The sequence below is a fragment of the Exophiala viscosa genome (genome assembly GCF_022695815.1).
Source record: "Exophiala viscosa unplaced genomic scaffold EDD37scaffold_5, whole genome shotgun sequence".
NCBI classification, from domain to species: domain Eukaryota; kingdom Fungi; phylum Ascomycota; class Eurotiomycetes; order Chaetothyriales; family Herpotrichiellaceae; genus Exophiala; species Exophiala viscosa.
The window spans coordinates 387,640-403,263 of NW_026944357.1; the positions used below are offsets into that span (position 1 = coordinate 387,640).

The 15,624-nt window shown below is 51.8% G+C and overlaps 7 protein-coding genes across 7 annotated transcripts; 3 read left to right on the forward strand and 4 right to left on the reverse strand.

Annotated features, from left to right (window-relative positions):
* The first annotated feature begins 314 nt into the window (after positions 1–314).
* EDD37DRAFT_630150 (xeroderma pigmentosum group C-complementing protein) lies at positions 315–3,937 on the forward strand. The gene has a single exon (XM_062816556.1). The coding sequence runs from the start codon at positions 492–494 to the stop codon at positions 3,819–3,821; it is 3,330 nt and encodes a 1,109-aa protein (XP_062669973.1). The 5' UTR covers positions 315–491; the 3' UTR covers positions 3,822–3,937.
* On the reverse strand, positions 3,938–5,660 carry EDD37DRAFT_694329 (WD40-repeat-containing domain protein). Its single transcript, XM_062820081.1, has 2 exons — positions 5,261–5,660; positions 3,938–5,186 (listed from the first exon to the last, which is right to left on the reverse strand). The coding sequence occupies exons 1-2, from the start codon at positions 5,447–5,449 to the stop codon at positions 4,077–4,079; spliced, it is 1,299 nt and encodes a 432-aa protein (XP_062669974.1). The 5' UTR covers positions 5,450–5,660; the 3' UTR covers positions 3,938–4,076.
* A 1-nt stretch (position 5,661) lies between these two features.
* On the forward strand, positions 5,662–7,584 carry EDD37DRAFT_630154 (UDP-N-acetylglucosamine-dolichyl-phosphate N-acetylglucosaminephosphstransferase). The gene is made up of 2 exons (XM_062816557.1): positions 5,662–6,192; positions 6,243–7,584. Exons 1-2 carry the CDS (start codon positions 5,960–5,962, stop codon positions 7,459–7,461), a joined length of 1,452 nt encoding a protein of 483 aa, XP_062669975.1. The 5' UTR covers positions 5,662–5,959; the 3' UTR covers positions 7,462–7,584.
* Positions 7,585–7,711: 127 nt separating this feature from the next.
* EDD37DRAFT_630156 (putative tyrosyl-DNA phosphodiesterase) lies at positions 7,712–10,017 on the forward strand. Its single transcript, XM_062816558.1, has one exon. It carries the CDS (start codon positions 7,878–7,880, stop codon positions 9,792–9,794), a length of 1,917 nt encoding a protein of 638 aa, XP_062669976.1. The 5' UTR covers positions 7,712–7,877; the 3' UTR covers positions 9,795–10,017.
* On the reverse strand, positions 9,952–11,268 carry EDD37DRAFT_399462 (diazepam-binding inhibitor). The gene is made up of 4 exons (XM_062812305.1): positions 11,243–11,268; positions 10,826–10,980; positions 10,368–10,442; positions 9,952–10,311 (listed from the first exon to the last, which is right to left on the reverse strand). The coding sequence occupies exons 2-4, from the start codon at positions 10,904–10,906 to the stop codon at positions 10,159–10,161; spliced, it is 309 nt and encodes a 102-aa protein (XP_062669977.1). The 5' UTR covers positions 10,907–10,980; positions 11,243–11,268; the 3' UTR covers positions 9,952–10,158.
* A 380-nt stretch (positions 11,269–11,648) lies between these two features.
* Positions 11,649–12,869, reverse strand: EDD37DRAFT_399695 (STIP1 and U-box containing protein 1). The gene is made up of 3 exons (XM_062812306.1): positions 12,691–12,869; positions 12,099–12,642; positions 11,649–12,043 (listed from the first exon to the last, which is right to left on the reverse strand). Exons 1-3 carry the CDS (start codon positions 12,774–12,776, stop codon positions 11,810–11,812), a joined length of 864 nt encoding a protein of 287 aa, XP_062669978.1. The 5' UTR covers positions 12,777–12,869; the 3' UTR covers positions 11,649–11,809.
* A 260-nt stretch (positions 12,870–13,129) lies between these two features.
* Positions 13,130–14,903, reverse strand: EDD37DRAFT_630166 (acyl-CoA desaturase). The gene has a single exon (XM_062816559.1). It carries the CDS (start codon positions 14,809–14,811, stop codon positions 13,369–13,371), a length of 1,443 nt encoding a protein of 480 aa, XP_062669979.1. The 5' UTR covers positions 14,812–14,903; the 3' UTR covers positions 13,130–13,368.
* Between the last annotated feature and the right edge of the window lie 721 nt (positions 14,904–15,624).

Genomic DNA, 15,624 nt, shown 5'->3' on the forward strand with positions numbered 1-15,624 from the left:
GTGTCTCGAAGAGGTGATGACCGTTGAGGTAGGCTTTGTAGGACGTGAACAGTGGTAAGGACTAGGGTATTGCATAAGCAATGGTACGAGTTGACTTGAGACGTTATCGAGCCCTGTTCAGCCATGGATTGGATTGGGAGGATTTCTCGCTCCTATGGATGGAAAGTCCTCTGTGACCTGCTAGAGACCACAAAAGATTTTCAGGCACGCGCAGGCCCTTGTCAAATCGTCCCCCGCAGTCCCTAAAACTTGGGCGGCTCTTAAGCGGGTCCATGCCTGAGTCACAAGTACTGTACTTTTCTGTAAGCGACGTCACCACTTCTCGCCTTCGGCATCCCTGCATATCTGACATTGTCGAGGAATCGCTTCAACATCGCGCGACGAAATTGCGACCTGGATGCCCCCAGGCAGAGTGGACTTTGGTATCTCTCAAGGCCATCCCTCCTTGCAGAGGTGCCATCCATCATCAATGCCTCGTAAGGCCGCTCACAATGCCCCCATTCATTCCTCGAAAGCGGCCTTCCGCATCGCCTCCGGCATCTTTCAAACCTATCAAGAGAGCAAGACTAGCAGATGTTCTGGATGCCGAGTCTCGTAACATACCTGGCCTCAAAAAGTCGAAAACCTTCTCGCTTGGAAGTGACGACTCTGATTCAAGTCTAAGCGACATTGACAGCGACGAATTCGAGGAGGTCTCTGCCCCTGTCAAGCAGCCTCAACTTCCCGCCGATGATGATGAAGAAGAGGAGGAGGATGAAGACATAGAGTGGGAGGACACTCATAAGCCCGAGGAGCCTCGCGAGTTCCGGCCTTTGCCTGAGGGCGGAGTACAGTTAGTGTTTCGCAAAGATGACAATGAGATTGACTACGGAACAGCCGCCGCTGCGACTGCGGGCAAGAAAGGTCCGACCAAGCGCGAGAAGGAAACTAGACTGAGGGCTCATCAGATGCATGTTCAATTGCTCCTCTGGCACAACTCTATACGGAACAGATGGATTTCAGACAATACGGTGCAGAAGACACTTGTCGAACAACTACCGCCACAAATCAGGAAGGAGGTCGAGAAATGGAAACGAGCCAGCGGGCTCATCGATCCAGAGATTGAGGCAAAGAAGAAGACCCCGAAGAGCAAAGGGCGGAAGGCGAAAACAAAATCCGCAGATCCACGTCAAGAAAGAGATTGGGGGAGACCGAGCCAACGTCTCGAAAAGGGCAAAGCTGACATGAGTAATGGCGATCCGCTGATCTCTTTGCTGAAAGTCCTGGCTGCGTACTGGAAGAAGAGGTTTGCGATTACAGCTCCAGGTCTACGGAAACGTGGATATGGCACCAAACAAGCATTGCGGCAAACAATCTACTCGTTCAGGAATGACGAGCATGATCAAGAAGAACATGGCGAACGCATCCGCAATCTTCAGGAGTTCCGTGACACGGCCAAAATTTGCGAAGGGTCGAGAGACGTAGGAGCTCAGCTTTTCACTGCTCTGCTGAGAGGCCTTGGGATCGAATCGAGGCTGGTAGCGAGTTTGCAGCCGACTGGTTTCGGCTGGACGAAGGCAGAGCAGCAACTCCCACGGAAGCCTGCCAAGGCTGTACAGGTTGACACTTCGTCCGAAGAGTCAGACGTCGAAGAGTCGATATCCATTTCCGAGATTACACAAACAAAAAAGCGACCCGGGCGACAAGCCGCGAGTGCGTCGGGCACTCGACGCGGTCCGTCGAAGACCACGATCGATCTGAGCTCTGAAGCGGAGGAAAGCCAGGTCGAAGCGGACGCCGAAGAAGATCAATCTGTTGTGGATGTTACACCCTCCATGCCGAAGGAGCGTCCATCAAAGTACGACCGAGACAATTTCTTTCCCATCTACTGGACCGAGGCCATATCACCAATCACAAACAAAGTGCTGCCCGTCTCACCCCTGGTGCTGACCTCTGCAGTAGCCTCCACACCCGAAATTTTGGCTACCTTTGAGCCTCGTGGAGCCAAAGCAGAGAAGGCGAAGACGGTCATGTCATATGTGATCGCCTACTCTTTTGATGGCACAGCAAAGGATGTCACGGTCAGATATTTGAGGAAGAGAATATGGCCGGGTAAGACGAAAGGGTTTCGAATTCCTGCCGAGAAGATTGCCATCTACAACAAACATGGCAAAGTGAAAAGATACGAAGACTATGATTGGTTCAAACGCGCTATGAGTGGCTATGAACGCCCTCATCGCTTGAGGACTGCTGTCGACGATGTTGAGGATGCCTCCGATCTTGTACCACAACTACCTGAGAAAAAGGAGGTTAAGGAGGATGTCGACACTCTTCAGAGCCTGAAGGCTTCTGCTGACTTCGTGCTTGAACGCTTCCTAAGGAGGGAAGAGGCACTTAGACCAGGCGCAAAGCCGGATCGCATGTTCGTTTCAGGCAAGGCCGATAACCTGAAAGAGGAACCTGTCTATCTGCGTAGTGACGTGGAAAGATGTCTGACGGCAGAGTCGTGGCACAAGGAAGGTCGAAGACCAAAAGCAGGCGAGACTCCATTGAAGCTTGTGCCTGTTCGCGCAGTGACGTTGACGAGAAAGCGAGAAGCGGAGGAGCACGAAAGAATGACCGGTGAAAAGCAGATGCAAGGCCTGTATTCTTGCGATCAGACTGAGTACATCATTCCTCCGCCAATCAAGGATGGCATTATCCCAAAGAATGCCTACGGTAACATTGATTGTTTCGTACCAAGTATGGTACCGAGAGGTGCTGTTCACATACCATTGAAAGCCACTGTAAGAATATGCAAGAAGCTTGACATCGACTTTGCAGAAGCTGTTACTGGATTTGAGTTCGGCAACAAGAGGGCTGTGCCGGTTTGTACAGGTGTTGTTGTGGCCAAGGAGAACGAGAAAGCTGTGAGGGAGGCATGGACCATCTACAACGAGGAGCAGAGAAGGAAGGAAGAAACGAAGATGGAGAAATTGGTTCTCGATCTCTGGCGAAAGTTTGTCATGGGCCTCCGAATTCGCGAACGTGTTCAGGATGCCTATGGAGACGTCATCGACCAGCACTCTACAGACGCTGCTGGAAACAGCAAGGACCAGCCGATCAACCTTGAAGACGATGTGGATACGCCTGGCGGAGCATTGCCGTTCGTCAACGATGATGACTTTGGAGGTGGTTTCATCGTGGACGACGAAGAGCCGGCAGTACCTGATCATCTCGAGCTGGTCCACCATGATGCATCGCAAGAGGCCAATACTTCGAAGGGGAAAGCTCGAGCAGTCGACGAGTACCCCACACCTGCATCGATCTCGCCTCCGAAAGGTGCTCGTCGGCAACAGCGGAAGTCACTTCTACAAGAAGCCGAAGGAAGTCCGAGTTCACCACTATCCTCTGCAGCCAGCGATGTCAACTCCACGATGTCCGGGCCTGAGGATGACGAAGATCATGGTCGTGGAGTATCTGAAGTTCAGCAAAGATCGAACGTTGAGGTTGTTGTTCCCAAGTCTCAAGGACGGCGTGCTAACAAGGCTGTGTCGGCACGCTCATCATCCATGGCTCCCAGTTTATCACCTGAGCTGGAGGACGAGGACGAAGATGACGAAGAGGATTACAAGCCGGTCAGAACACCAGTCCGCAAGGGCCGCGTGAACAAAAGCTCGAAGTCTACTCCACAGAAGAAACCCAGTGGCAGAGTGAGTAAGCCGAGATCCAGGGCGAAAGCGAAAACGAGCGCGAAGAGTGAGATGACTGATGAAGATGTTGTGACGCCAAAGTCAAAACGTTCGAGGCGTCGCTTGAGGAGGGATAGTACGTTGGTCTTGAGTCCGTATTTCGACGGTTGAGTCTTTCTGACACACCTGTACTGGTATTAAGACATGAGATATCGTGCCTACGGTAGTGCTGCATTGTATGATTATCATGCCAGACTCATGTGACAAGCTGGCCATCCTTCCTATTTTCGATTACTCAATTCTTCTATATTTCGTGTGGCCGTCTCGGCTGGCTATGCGACAGGGCTTTATATCATGAGGGGTGGTGTGCCTTGCACATTACTCGTGCCCTGCTCAGACCGCATCAAGTACTACGTCACTGATGGTTCAATCACTATCACCACCGCGCTCATCATCCATCTCATCACCATCCGTCTCTTCGCCGGCATCAAGGACTTCCTGTCCGGCGAAAACTAACCACTGTCCGCCCAGGACGCTTTTGCGCCAAAGCTTGGTCACGCCATCCGAGCCATTGCTCATCAGGACTTGGCCTTGGCCGTCAAAAGAGAGCGACCATGCATCTGTGTGGGCGTGGGGTAAGCTGCTCGTCGACTGTATCGTCGTGACAAAAGGGAATGCGTGGCCCGTACGGGCGGCTCGCGAGGGTGTGGATGGCGGTGGCTGTGCTGTCGTTGCAGCTGATGTATTCGTGCTTGTGTTTGTGTTTGTTCGACCAGTCAGACCGGACGTTAGGCTGGACTGTTGTTGCTGCTGTTGCTGTCGCTGCGGGACAGTATTTCTGGCTGTCGTCGCTCCGCCTGTACTGTCGGGGATGTTCGGCGCCGGTGCAACTGCAAGTTCAAAGATCCTTACGGCGCCGTCTTTACACGCCGTCGCTATACGGTCTGTGCCACGCACGCTGAACGGCGCCCACTGTACGTCTCGCACAAGTGCTGGATGGCGCGGGATCTTAGCGGCCTCGTAGAACATGAGGCGGTGGCTCGCGCCGTCGCTGGACATGTAGTCGCCGCCACCGACGACTGAACGGTAGATTTTGACCTCGTGGAGCACGGAGACCACGAGGCTTAGTTGGCTCCGGTCGTCGCTTAAGCTGTTGATGTACGCTAGCGGCGTCGGGTTTTGGTCGAAGCGAACTTTGAAGCTGGTTTCGTCGCCTCGGCCGGGAGGATTGGTGGAACCGCAGACGTTGAAGATGTCGATTAATGTCCAGTCTTTGAAGTCGTCGGGCGCGTTGGGTTCGTAGATGCTCAGCAGGCCTTGGCGGTCGATTAGGGCCAATGTCGTGTAGATGTTGTCAACGGTCTTGAGATCCATGGACACAAAGGGGATGCGGGGGGTGGATTGGATGGTGGCGATGCGCCGGAAGCGACGGCCTGTGTTGGGGGCTTGGGAGACGTCTTCGGTCCAGAGGTGGAATTTGAGGTCGTTGCCTATGCTGGCTATGTGGGAGCCTGTTGTTGGGTGGAGGAATTTCGCCTGCTGGGGTTAGAAAATTTCGCAGACGTAACTAGATAAGGCTGGCAGCGGCGGTGTGGAAGTATCAGGCTTACATCGCGTATGTCGGCGTCGTGAGCGGTGAAAGTGTCGAGTAATGTACGCTCGCCAGTCTTAGGGTCACGCTGCCAGACTTTTATTCGGTGGTCGATTGATGCTGTGAGGATTCTTGTGCCATTGAAGTTGGTGTGCAGGACAGTGACACGGTCATGATGGCCAGTCTCGAATTCCTCCGCCTTGCCCATACTGGAAGATCTTCTGGGGAGCTGGTGGTGAATGTGCTAGACTGAGGATTCACCTCGTCTTTCGAGGCTCGTGGGAGTCGGGTCCCGCCATGAAAAGAGGTTACCTAGGTATAAACTTATATCGAAGACCGAACTGAAGATAATTCGAGGGGAACGAGCAGTCTTTTCCCGTGCTTTAGAACGATTCTTGTAGAGACATTGATCGAAGAGGTTGGATTCGGTGGTTGATGATTGGTCGGATGTAAGAGGCTGTCTATGACTGTCGGATCATCGTTGTTCCGGTGCGGATATCAATTTGTTAAGGACAGCTTGTCGTCCACCAAATACTCGCCTCGCGGTCGGTCATGGCGCGCCATCATTGCACGTGGCGTCTTCATTATTTTCCATGAAGATGTTGTTCCAGCTACCAGTTCTGCCGTCCTTGTTTGCGCGTCTGCTTGTGTTTCCATGAAGTGGTGCTGGTACGGCTTCAAAACAACATTTTCCCTGATTCAATAAGGAGAGGCCAAGATGTCTGCCACTCTCAACCACACTGAGCGCTGGTCGCTGCTGCTGGTGACAGGATTTTCGCTCGCAGTCATCGCCAATACGTTTAAAGGAGATGGAGCGCCTCTTGTCGCGTCTCTGGCGTTTTCAACACTCGCCTTTGCCATGACCTACGCCTTCGTACGATGGTCCGGACCTGCTTTCGTCAAAGCTGGCCTCAAAGGCAAAGATATGAGTAAAGTGGCACCCAAAGAGATGTAAGCTTTTCCCTCCGATGGCAACGTTGAGGATGCTCATGTCATCTCAGTCCGGAAGGCATGGGAGCTGTTGCAGCGTCCGTTTACATCCTGGCCCTAATGGCTTTCATCCCATTCGCCTTCTACAAGGACATCGTCGCTGCCACATCAGGTGGCGGTAACCGAGATGTAGTCCTTACGGTGCATGAGATCGAAACAGGACGCTTCCTGCATCGCTTTCCTCACTCCAAGCTCTCTTCCTACCAATCCGCCCTCAACACCCTGCAAGCAACCACCATTCTGGGCATGGCCGACGACATTCTCGATCTCCGATGGCGACACAAGTTCTTTATTCCGGCTGTCGCCTCATTACCACTTCTGATCGTCTACTATGTCGATTTTGGCGTTACTTCTGTTGTGGTCCCCAACTTCCTAGTACCGTACATGCCAGGTCAAACCCAACTAATCAACCTTGGGTTCCTGTACTACATTTATATGTCAGCCCTTTCGATCTTTGCACCAAACTCGATCAATATCCTAGCGGGAGTCAACGGTCTCGAAGTGGGACAATCACTGGTTATTGCGGGATTATTGCTCCTCAATTCCTCACTTTACCTGGTCCCGTTTCCTGGAAACCCTGTCTTGACCAACGGTTACGTGGATCATCCACATCCAGCAACCGACTCTCATCTTTTGACACTATATGTCCTTTTGCCGTTCCTGGCTGTATCACTTGCGCTGTTCATGCACAACAAGTACCCGGCGAGAGTATTTGTCGGTGATACATATTGTTATGTGGCAGGAATGACCTTTGCAGTTGTATCTGTCACGGCGCATTTCAGCAAGACTCTGTTGCTTCTGCTCATTCCCCAGATTGTTAACTTCATCTACAGCACGCCACAGCTGTTCCACCTCGTCCCTTGTCCTCGGCATCGCCTTCCAAAGTTCAACGCGAGAACTGGTCTACTGGAACCTAGTGTCACGCCGTGGCCGCCGGAGAAACCAGCCAGCAAGATTCAAACCACCGTCTTCTTCACTTTGGAAAAGCTGCATCTGCTTCAGGTGACGGTGGACCCCAAGACCAACCGCATCTCGGCCACGTCCAATCTGACCATTATCAATCTGTGGTTAGTCTGGAGAGGTCCAATGCGGGAGGATCAGTTGACAAGGGAGCTGTTGATCATGCAGACGTTCTGCGGCCTGTTCGGCCTCTTTGTAAGACATACAATGGCTCTCTTCATTTTCAGCATGGACAATAGAGGCAAGGGTGGAAATCAATTCCCAGTATAGTACATAGAAATTTTATGTGTAGTGCTCGATTATATTCTGATGAGCATTGACTCAGAATGCCATAATGTCTTTCCCATCGAGGAGAGACCTAGGTACATTCTCAAGCAGAAAATAATGTCGGTGCATTACCTATATCGATCCTCAAGACTTGTTCACTTTGGTGGTGTTGTACCTACATCATTCTTGGCGGCTCCTGTCACCGTTGATATTCACCAGACAGCAACTACTTTCACTTCACACACCAAATTCCGATACCTGCTGGATAGGTAGGAAGCGCTGGCCCGTGGGCCTTCCAAAAGAAACCATCACAGTGACGTCTCATTATCATCATCTATCGGGTAGGCAGTTGCTTTTGAGTTGTTCGCCTCTAATGTCCAACGACCCTCACCTTTGACGTCCACAATAATGCATCTTTGATGATTGCAGGCAGGAGATTTTTGTTTATCACAGCGCATGTGAGATTTACCGTGTCAGCCCGTCTCATACCTCGCTTCAGCATGGATTCACGTCCCGTCAAACGTGTCAAGTTGGACTCGGATAGCAATACCTCGAATGGCCTCCCAGGGAACTCGGACGCTGCGTCCATCAGAGCGAAACGAACTGCCTTCCTGAATTCCATCTCACGATCAGTCTCGCCACCTGGAATTTCACGCTCAGGCACGAACACACCGACACCGAAGATCGACGCACTTCCAAGCCGACAAGACGAGGCGATAACTAGGGTGTCGCCAGCGCAGAATGATCAGAGCGAATCGGTGATAAGGGCTGGCAGAGCCCGACCGGAGTTGCCTACACAGTCCCATGACAGCACCAGTTCCAAGCCAGCATCTCGAGTCAAATGTATCCCTTCTCCGTTCAAGCTCACTTCCATCCGCGACTTACCTTCCTCGCAAAATAATGACACCGTCTCTTTACACGATATACTAGGCAATCCGCTGATCAAAGAGGCATGGATATTCAACTTCTGCTTCGACGTCGATTGGCTCATGACATTCTTCGACCCCGACGTGCGGTCTCAGGTCAAGGTCAAGGTTGTACATGGCTCATGGAAGAGGGACAGTGAGAACAGAATTGCGATCGAAAACGCTTGTACAAGATGGCCCAATGTCGAATCATTGACCGCTTACCTTCCCGATCCTTTCGGCACTCATCACAGTAAGATGTTCGTCCTGTTTACTCACGACGATTCGGCTCAAGTCGTCATTCATACGGCCAACATGTTACATCAAGACTGGACGAACATGACACAAGCAGCCTGGCAGTCTCCCTTCCTGCCTAAGCTCAAAGACAAATTGCAAACAAGCATTGGCAATATTGGATCTGGCTCCCGCTTCAAGTATGATCTTCTAGCATATCTAGAAGCGTACGGCTCGAAAACGAGAGCTGTGAGGGAGCAGCTGTCGGACTTCGACTTCACATCTGTACGGGGCGCGCTTGTCGCCTCGGTTCCGTCTCGCATGAATGACTTCTCAATCGCTAAAGGTGTTGATGAGCTGTCGAGTCAAAAGCTTTGGGGCTATCCGAGTCTCTTCCGCGCCCTGAAAGCCATAAGCGCTCAGCAAGCGGAACATCCTAAACGATCTCACGTCGTCTGCCAGGTGTCTTCCATCGCCACTCTGCCCATGACTTGGCTTGACCAATTTTTCCCGACATTGTCGCAGAAACCGAGCGCTCAAATGTGGAACAGCATCTCCATCATCTACCCTACTCCCAGCAACGTTGCGACCTCCCTCGATGGCTACTCCTCCGGCGGATCTATCCACACCAAGGCACAGAGCGCAGCGCATCTCAAGCAAGTGACCACTTTGCGAAGAACACTGTGTAAATGGACGCAAGGACCGAAAGAGGAATGCCGTGCGGGTCGGCATCAAGCAGCGCCGCATATCAAGACATACGTCAGCTTCGCTGAAAAACCGACTGCGAATCTACGTCCGGACGTCAATTGGGCACTGCTGACCAGTGCCAACCTGTCTACGCAAGCGTGGGGCACCTTGCGCGGAAAGGAAAAGGAGGTAGTCGTCCAGAGTTTCGAAATCGGCGTGCTCGTCTGGCCTGAACTATTCGCTGAGGACTTCGATACTAGTGAGCAAGAGGATAATAGCTCAAGGGATACGAAAAGTGGGGACAAAGTACGAATGGTGCCAGTCTTTGGCAGTGACACGCCACATGCCGTTGAGGACAGCAACCATACGAGCACGCTGGTTGGGCTGAGGCTGCCATATGACTTACCGTTGACACCGTACGCGAACGGCGATATGCCTTGGTCACCTCAAGGGACTTATGATACGCCAGATAGACATGGGCGACGTTGGGCGAGAGACTTTCGTGGCTGAGAGTGGCAATGTCTGTGCCGAGGCAAGTACAGCGACAGTCGAGCATGTTATAAGGAGGCATCGAGGAGAAAGTGAAATTGATAGCCTGTCGCAGCAGGGCATAGGAGGACGTGCCCGGACGAACGGCCAGCAATTGCCGAAGGCTTCAACATCATTCTCAGAGAATTACTGGGCGGCCTGGGCCTGAGAGCGTGTTGCAGTGGCAGCCACAAAGCATGACAGCATGGTGTATGATAAGTTCCTTTCATGAAGCATTTCGCTATGCTATTATAGGTTGGTATCTCGTGTACTAATCATTGGTTCCAGCGCATGTCAAAACCAGACTTCATTTCGAGGCGGATCGTATGGATTGGTTGTATAGTGCTCAGTTACCCCCAAGAGCCTCAGGCACCTTGTTCGCATCGTAGCCATATTTGCTCTTCAGGCTCCCGACAAGGTCGATGTACTTCTTCTCCGCGGCGGCCGGGGTCGTCTTGGAGTCGACCTCCTTTTGCCAGGCCTTGAATTTGGCTTTGCCCTGCGCGCGTGAGAGGTTAGTCACAGAGCTGAATTCATGCTTGGAGCTAGGCATACCTTCAGATCGAACATTCCTGGTTGAGTGGCTTTGGAAATGTCCTCGCCGTTTGCGACTTTGAAGAGGCCGTACATCTGGAGAAGAGAGCGTTAGCCATTGTTCCATCGACAATGCTCGAGACTGGGGTAGAACATGTAGCGTGACTGCTAAGGGAGCTGTGCATGCTTCGATTGACTCCGACGAACGCCCCTGGCGAGTCCCAGTTTTTGCGCAGAGATGCTGGGTTCACTGGCTTGTAGACTGAATGTATAGTCTGCCTTGTTCGGGCGGCTCGCATTGTCTTCATGTTTGTGCGTCCACACATTATTCAAACAGCCATGTTGCGAGATCCTTCGTCGGCCCGCGTCTTGATGTCTCCACGCACCAACTGAGATCATATGTTTCAACCGCGTCCCAATACCCCCAGCCAAAGAGCAATTCATCGAAGCAGGAGGCGCACAGAACAGGTCGAACTCACCTCGAGTAGTTCATCATTGCCCGGCTTGGTCTTGAGCTTGCGACTATCGTCGGCAGCCTTCTTGAATGCGGCGGAAGGCATCTTGATTTTTCGACCGTCTGTCGTTTCGAAGTGAAGGTCTTCGGGATCCGGTCTGGGTGAGTGCTTGTCTCGAACTTTTCTGGCCGCAAGAAGAGTCAACATCTGCTTGAAGAGTTTGGGGTGCAAGGGGGAGGCAGATTCAGGATTTCTGTTTCAATTGGCAAACACTTCTTGTCAAAGCCATGTGCACAGCACGACTCTTGAAAGGAATGTCCAACGAGCACACGGCCACACCCTCTCGAGGCGCCGTCAGCGCACCACTGGTGGTAAGTGACGCAGAGGCCTCGCAAGATCCCTGGAAAAGCAGAATCGGGGATGGATGGTAGGCTCACTCACCTCGTTCGTAAAATGTGGGAGACTGAGAGGCGTGTTCAAAAGTTCGCGAATGATACCAAGTATGGTTATGGCAGAACGGGGCAAATAACGCAGACGCAGGCAGCTTGGTTTCTCACCAAGGCTACCTATGAAGTCAACAAAAAGAGTGTCATCAGGGCAAATTCAACGAAAGACGTCACACCTGTGGCGCGGCAAAGTAACGTTAAGCCCGGAGTCCGCAGTGCAACCGAGGCTGAGGGGCATTGATTCTAGGGCTATGAGGGCCGTACAGTATATGGTTACTTCCACGAGTCTGCCACGTTGGAGAGCATTTTTGTATATTCAATCATGTCTTCGTAACATCCACATCTAGCCTGATAGAAAGGATTGGCGCCTGGGTATAACCCAACTTTGACATGATGCCCACCAATGTCGCCTGTATAGCCAATGTGAACCATTAGGGCAAGCCAGTACCGAGAGCCTTGCCTACGGCGCTGACCATGCAAAAGTTCAGGTCCTTTTTAACGTCGTTGCTCGCAAAAATGCTCATCATCGCTAGGTGTAGAAGGCGATCACCTGTATATCAGCTTACCAATCCACGGCCCAACCGTTCTTGTCCAGAAACTCTGAACAGGCGTTCTTCAATGCAACATTAGGAACCAACTGTTCCGACTTCAGAGGAAGCCTTGTCAGCGGATCACAAGCATGAACCTTGATGTGCTTGAGAAGACTTGTCCGTTCGAAAGAGACACCGGTAGGTGTAATGACTGGGTCGTGCATGACTTCGAACGTGATAGGATCAATCATCCAGTCCGGTACGACCTGGTACCATCTGTCAGTACAGCACGTGTGAGCCTGTGGCGCGCAAGCAACATACCCTCTCGACCGTGTCTGGTTCAGCAGAATGCTGAAAGGCCATTCGGATATTCCCTCGCCTTGTTTCCGCCTCGTCTGCCAGTCCTTGAATCTCCTCACGCCTTCCTGTCTCGCCGATCTCTTGTCTTTCGAATCGATCTTCGACGTCCTTCAGATCACGATCCAACTGCTGGTTCAGAAGATCCTCCACGAGTGCCAGTGTGTCGTTCAACTCTCTTAACCGTGAAGTCTCCTTCGCTTGCCATTGCGCTTGTTTCGCCTTTAGTATGAACTGGCCGATAAGTTCGGCGCTGGAGTCTTTGGTCTCAAGACACGTAGCATAGGCATGCTTTGCTTCGTCAAGAGCCTCACCCACGTGCCGTTGTGGAAGGAGTGCTTGTGCGAGGTAGTAGTGGGATTTCATGGCAGCTGCTCCGTTCTTGGGGCCATACAGTTCGATCGCCTTCCTGGCATCAGATTCGGCGCCTTGCCAATCCTGTAACTTCAGTCGTGTAAGGGCTCGGTTGGCGAAGACTTTCGGGTCGGATCGAGAGTGTTCAGCGATGCTGCATGGACATCAGTCAAGATGCGACATAAGTGAAGTCAGGACTGACGCTCTACTGTATAGCTCTTCGGCCTCTTTGTATTCGCCGGCTTTGAAGCGCTCATTGCCCTGCTCACGAAATGATAGGTTGGTCATATTGAGTTGGGGTATAGCCTGACTCAGGTGACGGCGAAAGAGTGATAATAGGTGCAGTAGGTATGAGTAGACACAAGCGTGAACAAGCAGGAATGAAAGGTGGAACGGATAGCCATGGCTATGGACAGTGGAACACGCTCGGCGCAAGAGTCTGTGATGAGGGTGAATAAGTCAGCTTCCGAAGGTGATGGACGCATTTGGACACTTTGGAAATCCGGCCGATCAAGCGGAGAACGACAACAAGGCGAAGAGGGGTGATGGGAGATGGAGTAATGGCACTGCCACATACCAAGGCAGAATCTTCAATCTTTGCATGGTTGATACTAACCGTAAACTACAAGTTGGAGCAGTGATTGTGGAAAGTGAATGGTTTTATCTGATTTGCTCTAATCTGGGTATTGGTGCTTTGCAGCAAAAGCGCCATGAGGCCGAGACTCAAAAAACGGTCAGAAAGATAGCAATCTATCCCATAACCCGCGAGCCAGTCCATCCTGCATGCTTTCCGAACGCCAAAAGCACATATATACAGTCGCTAAGCAGACAAGTTCTCATCAATTCAAAGTTTCATGGCCGACATCTCAATTGTACAACTTTAAGCAGCTCCAGCTGTCAAAGTATTCTGAATCACCTTGGTAGGTTGGTGTCCAGCTCGGACAACACGCTCTCCGCCGCTGTCTCTGGCGATCTCACCCTTCGCTTCCATTTGTGCTCGCTTCCAGATCTCGACTTCGCAACCTCCACGGATGACACCGACTCTCATGGTAGAGAGCAAGTTGTGGGCAGCGTTGCTGTGCATATAGATCCCGCCGTTGAACATGGCAGTGGCGTCCTTGCCGATACCAGAGTTGATCATAGCTTTGCCACCGGGATGATCCTTAATAAACTCGGTCACATCATGAACAATGCCAGCGATGGCAACGAGGCCACGACCATTCTTGGCTTGCTCGACGTAATCATCCCACTCCATAACTGGAAGTTGGTCCAGAGGGACACCCCAGTCGAGGCGAGAACGCTTCTGGTCGAGCTTCTTCTGTTGTTGCTGAAGACGGCCCTTTTCAATTTCGTTGGCCTTGAACTGCTTGAGATCGTAGGCAAGGCCGAGCTGCTTCCAGACCCAGATAGACCACTTGGTGGGATCATACTGATGCCACTCGATGGCGTTGCGATAGTCCGATGGGAATTCGTGGTGGAAGTTGTGGTAGCCTTCTCCGAGTGTAACCAGTGCAGTGATGACGTGGTCACGAGGAGAGTTGCGGTCGTCAAATGGCTGGTCACCGAGCCAGTGAGCCAGGGAGTTGACGCAGAAGGTGGCTTGTTGAACGAAGAAGATTCGGAGAATGCCAGCGTAGACGAAGCCGCCAGTCCAGTCACCCCAGCCCAAACCTGCAACGATCATGGGAAAGACGAGACCCATGAAGAGGACAACCTTCAGATAGTTCTTGTGTTGCCAGACAACGACTGGGTCTTCATTGAGATCAGAGATATCAGTACGTCCAATTCTCTTGGGGTTTTGCTTCATGACCATCCATCCAAGATGAGAGTAGAGGAGGCCCTTTCGAACAGAGTATGGGTCCTTATCGGTGTCGGTGTATCTGTGGTGAGCTCGGTGGTCTCGGGCCCACCATCGGATGGAGCCCTCAACAGCACCGCCACCAACAGCAGCAAGGAAGGCTCGAAGAGGAAGAGTAGCGGAGTAAGAGGTGTGTGCCCATAATCTGTGGTATCCAGCTGTGATTCCCAGACCGGTGGCGAAGTAGTATAGAACGGCGAATATGGCAGTTTTTAATTGAAGAGGCACCCAAAGGGCTTGTACGCATCCGTAGACAGGGATCATGACGATGAGGACGACATTGAGCCAGTTGACGTGCTTGTACCAGTTCGATCTGGTCATGGGCGTCTCTGTGATGTGTGGCTTCTTAGGGTCGTATTTGGCATTTCGGTTTGGCTCGCTGGTTTTCGCCATAGGGTTGGGTTTGGAGGAGAGGTACTCGGGCTTCACAGCCAGATCACCGGCTGTGGGCTGAGAGGAAGGCATGGTGAAGACGGAGGTCGGCACAAATCAATCAATGCCGGAAGGAACAATTGACTGTCGATGTGAGAGATGGGAAGCAGGAGAGGAACACAAGAAAGAAGAGAGCGAAGGGTATATATGGATGGCGGAAGCTTGGTCGTCAAATTCGGTTTGTTGGGGGTGGATCAAATAGAGGAGGAAATGTACTTGGATGACTGCCTGAAGCGATGTGGCCTAGATTGTTAGGGATAAGTGGGAAACTATGTACCGAGGCAGTTCAGGGGTGCTAACTTGCACATCACTTTCTCCATTTCTTTTGCAGAGATTCAATCATTGACTGACGATGCGCGGGTGAATTGCTGGAAAGCAGCTTGGGTGAAGCCTTGGGAAAAAGGGTTGGGGAGAAGAAGAGCGAAAACGCCACACTTATTCCGAGCTATTTCGTGCCTTGCAGCATTGTGAAAGGCGCTAAAGAAATCACACCATTCTGACCCAGAAAGCATCTACAATACAAGCCGGTTTCCCGAAAGCCATTGTGTCTGACGGGCACTGCGTCGATATAACTTCAGTCTCGATCTGCCCACGGTATTGGACGCCTACACACCAAAAGACCGACATTCCGCTGATACTGATCGAACTCGCAGTCTCCTAGGCGTTAATGAATAATACTCTACCATCATACTTGACAGGCTCTTGATAAATAACAGCAACATAAACATATTTGAAGCTGACGAGCCCCGTATCAATCATCGCCAGTCCTCACGAAGTCGGCCCGAATTACAACCAGACCTGAAAAAGATCTGCCGTGTTACAATGTCAGACGAGCACCATTGCCGC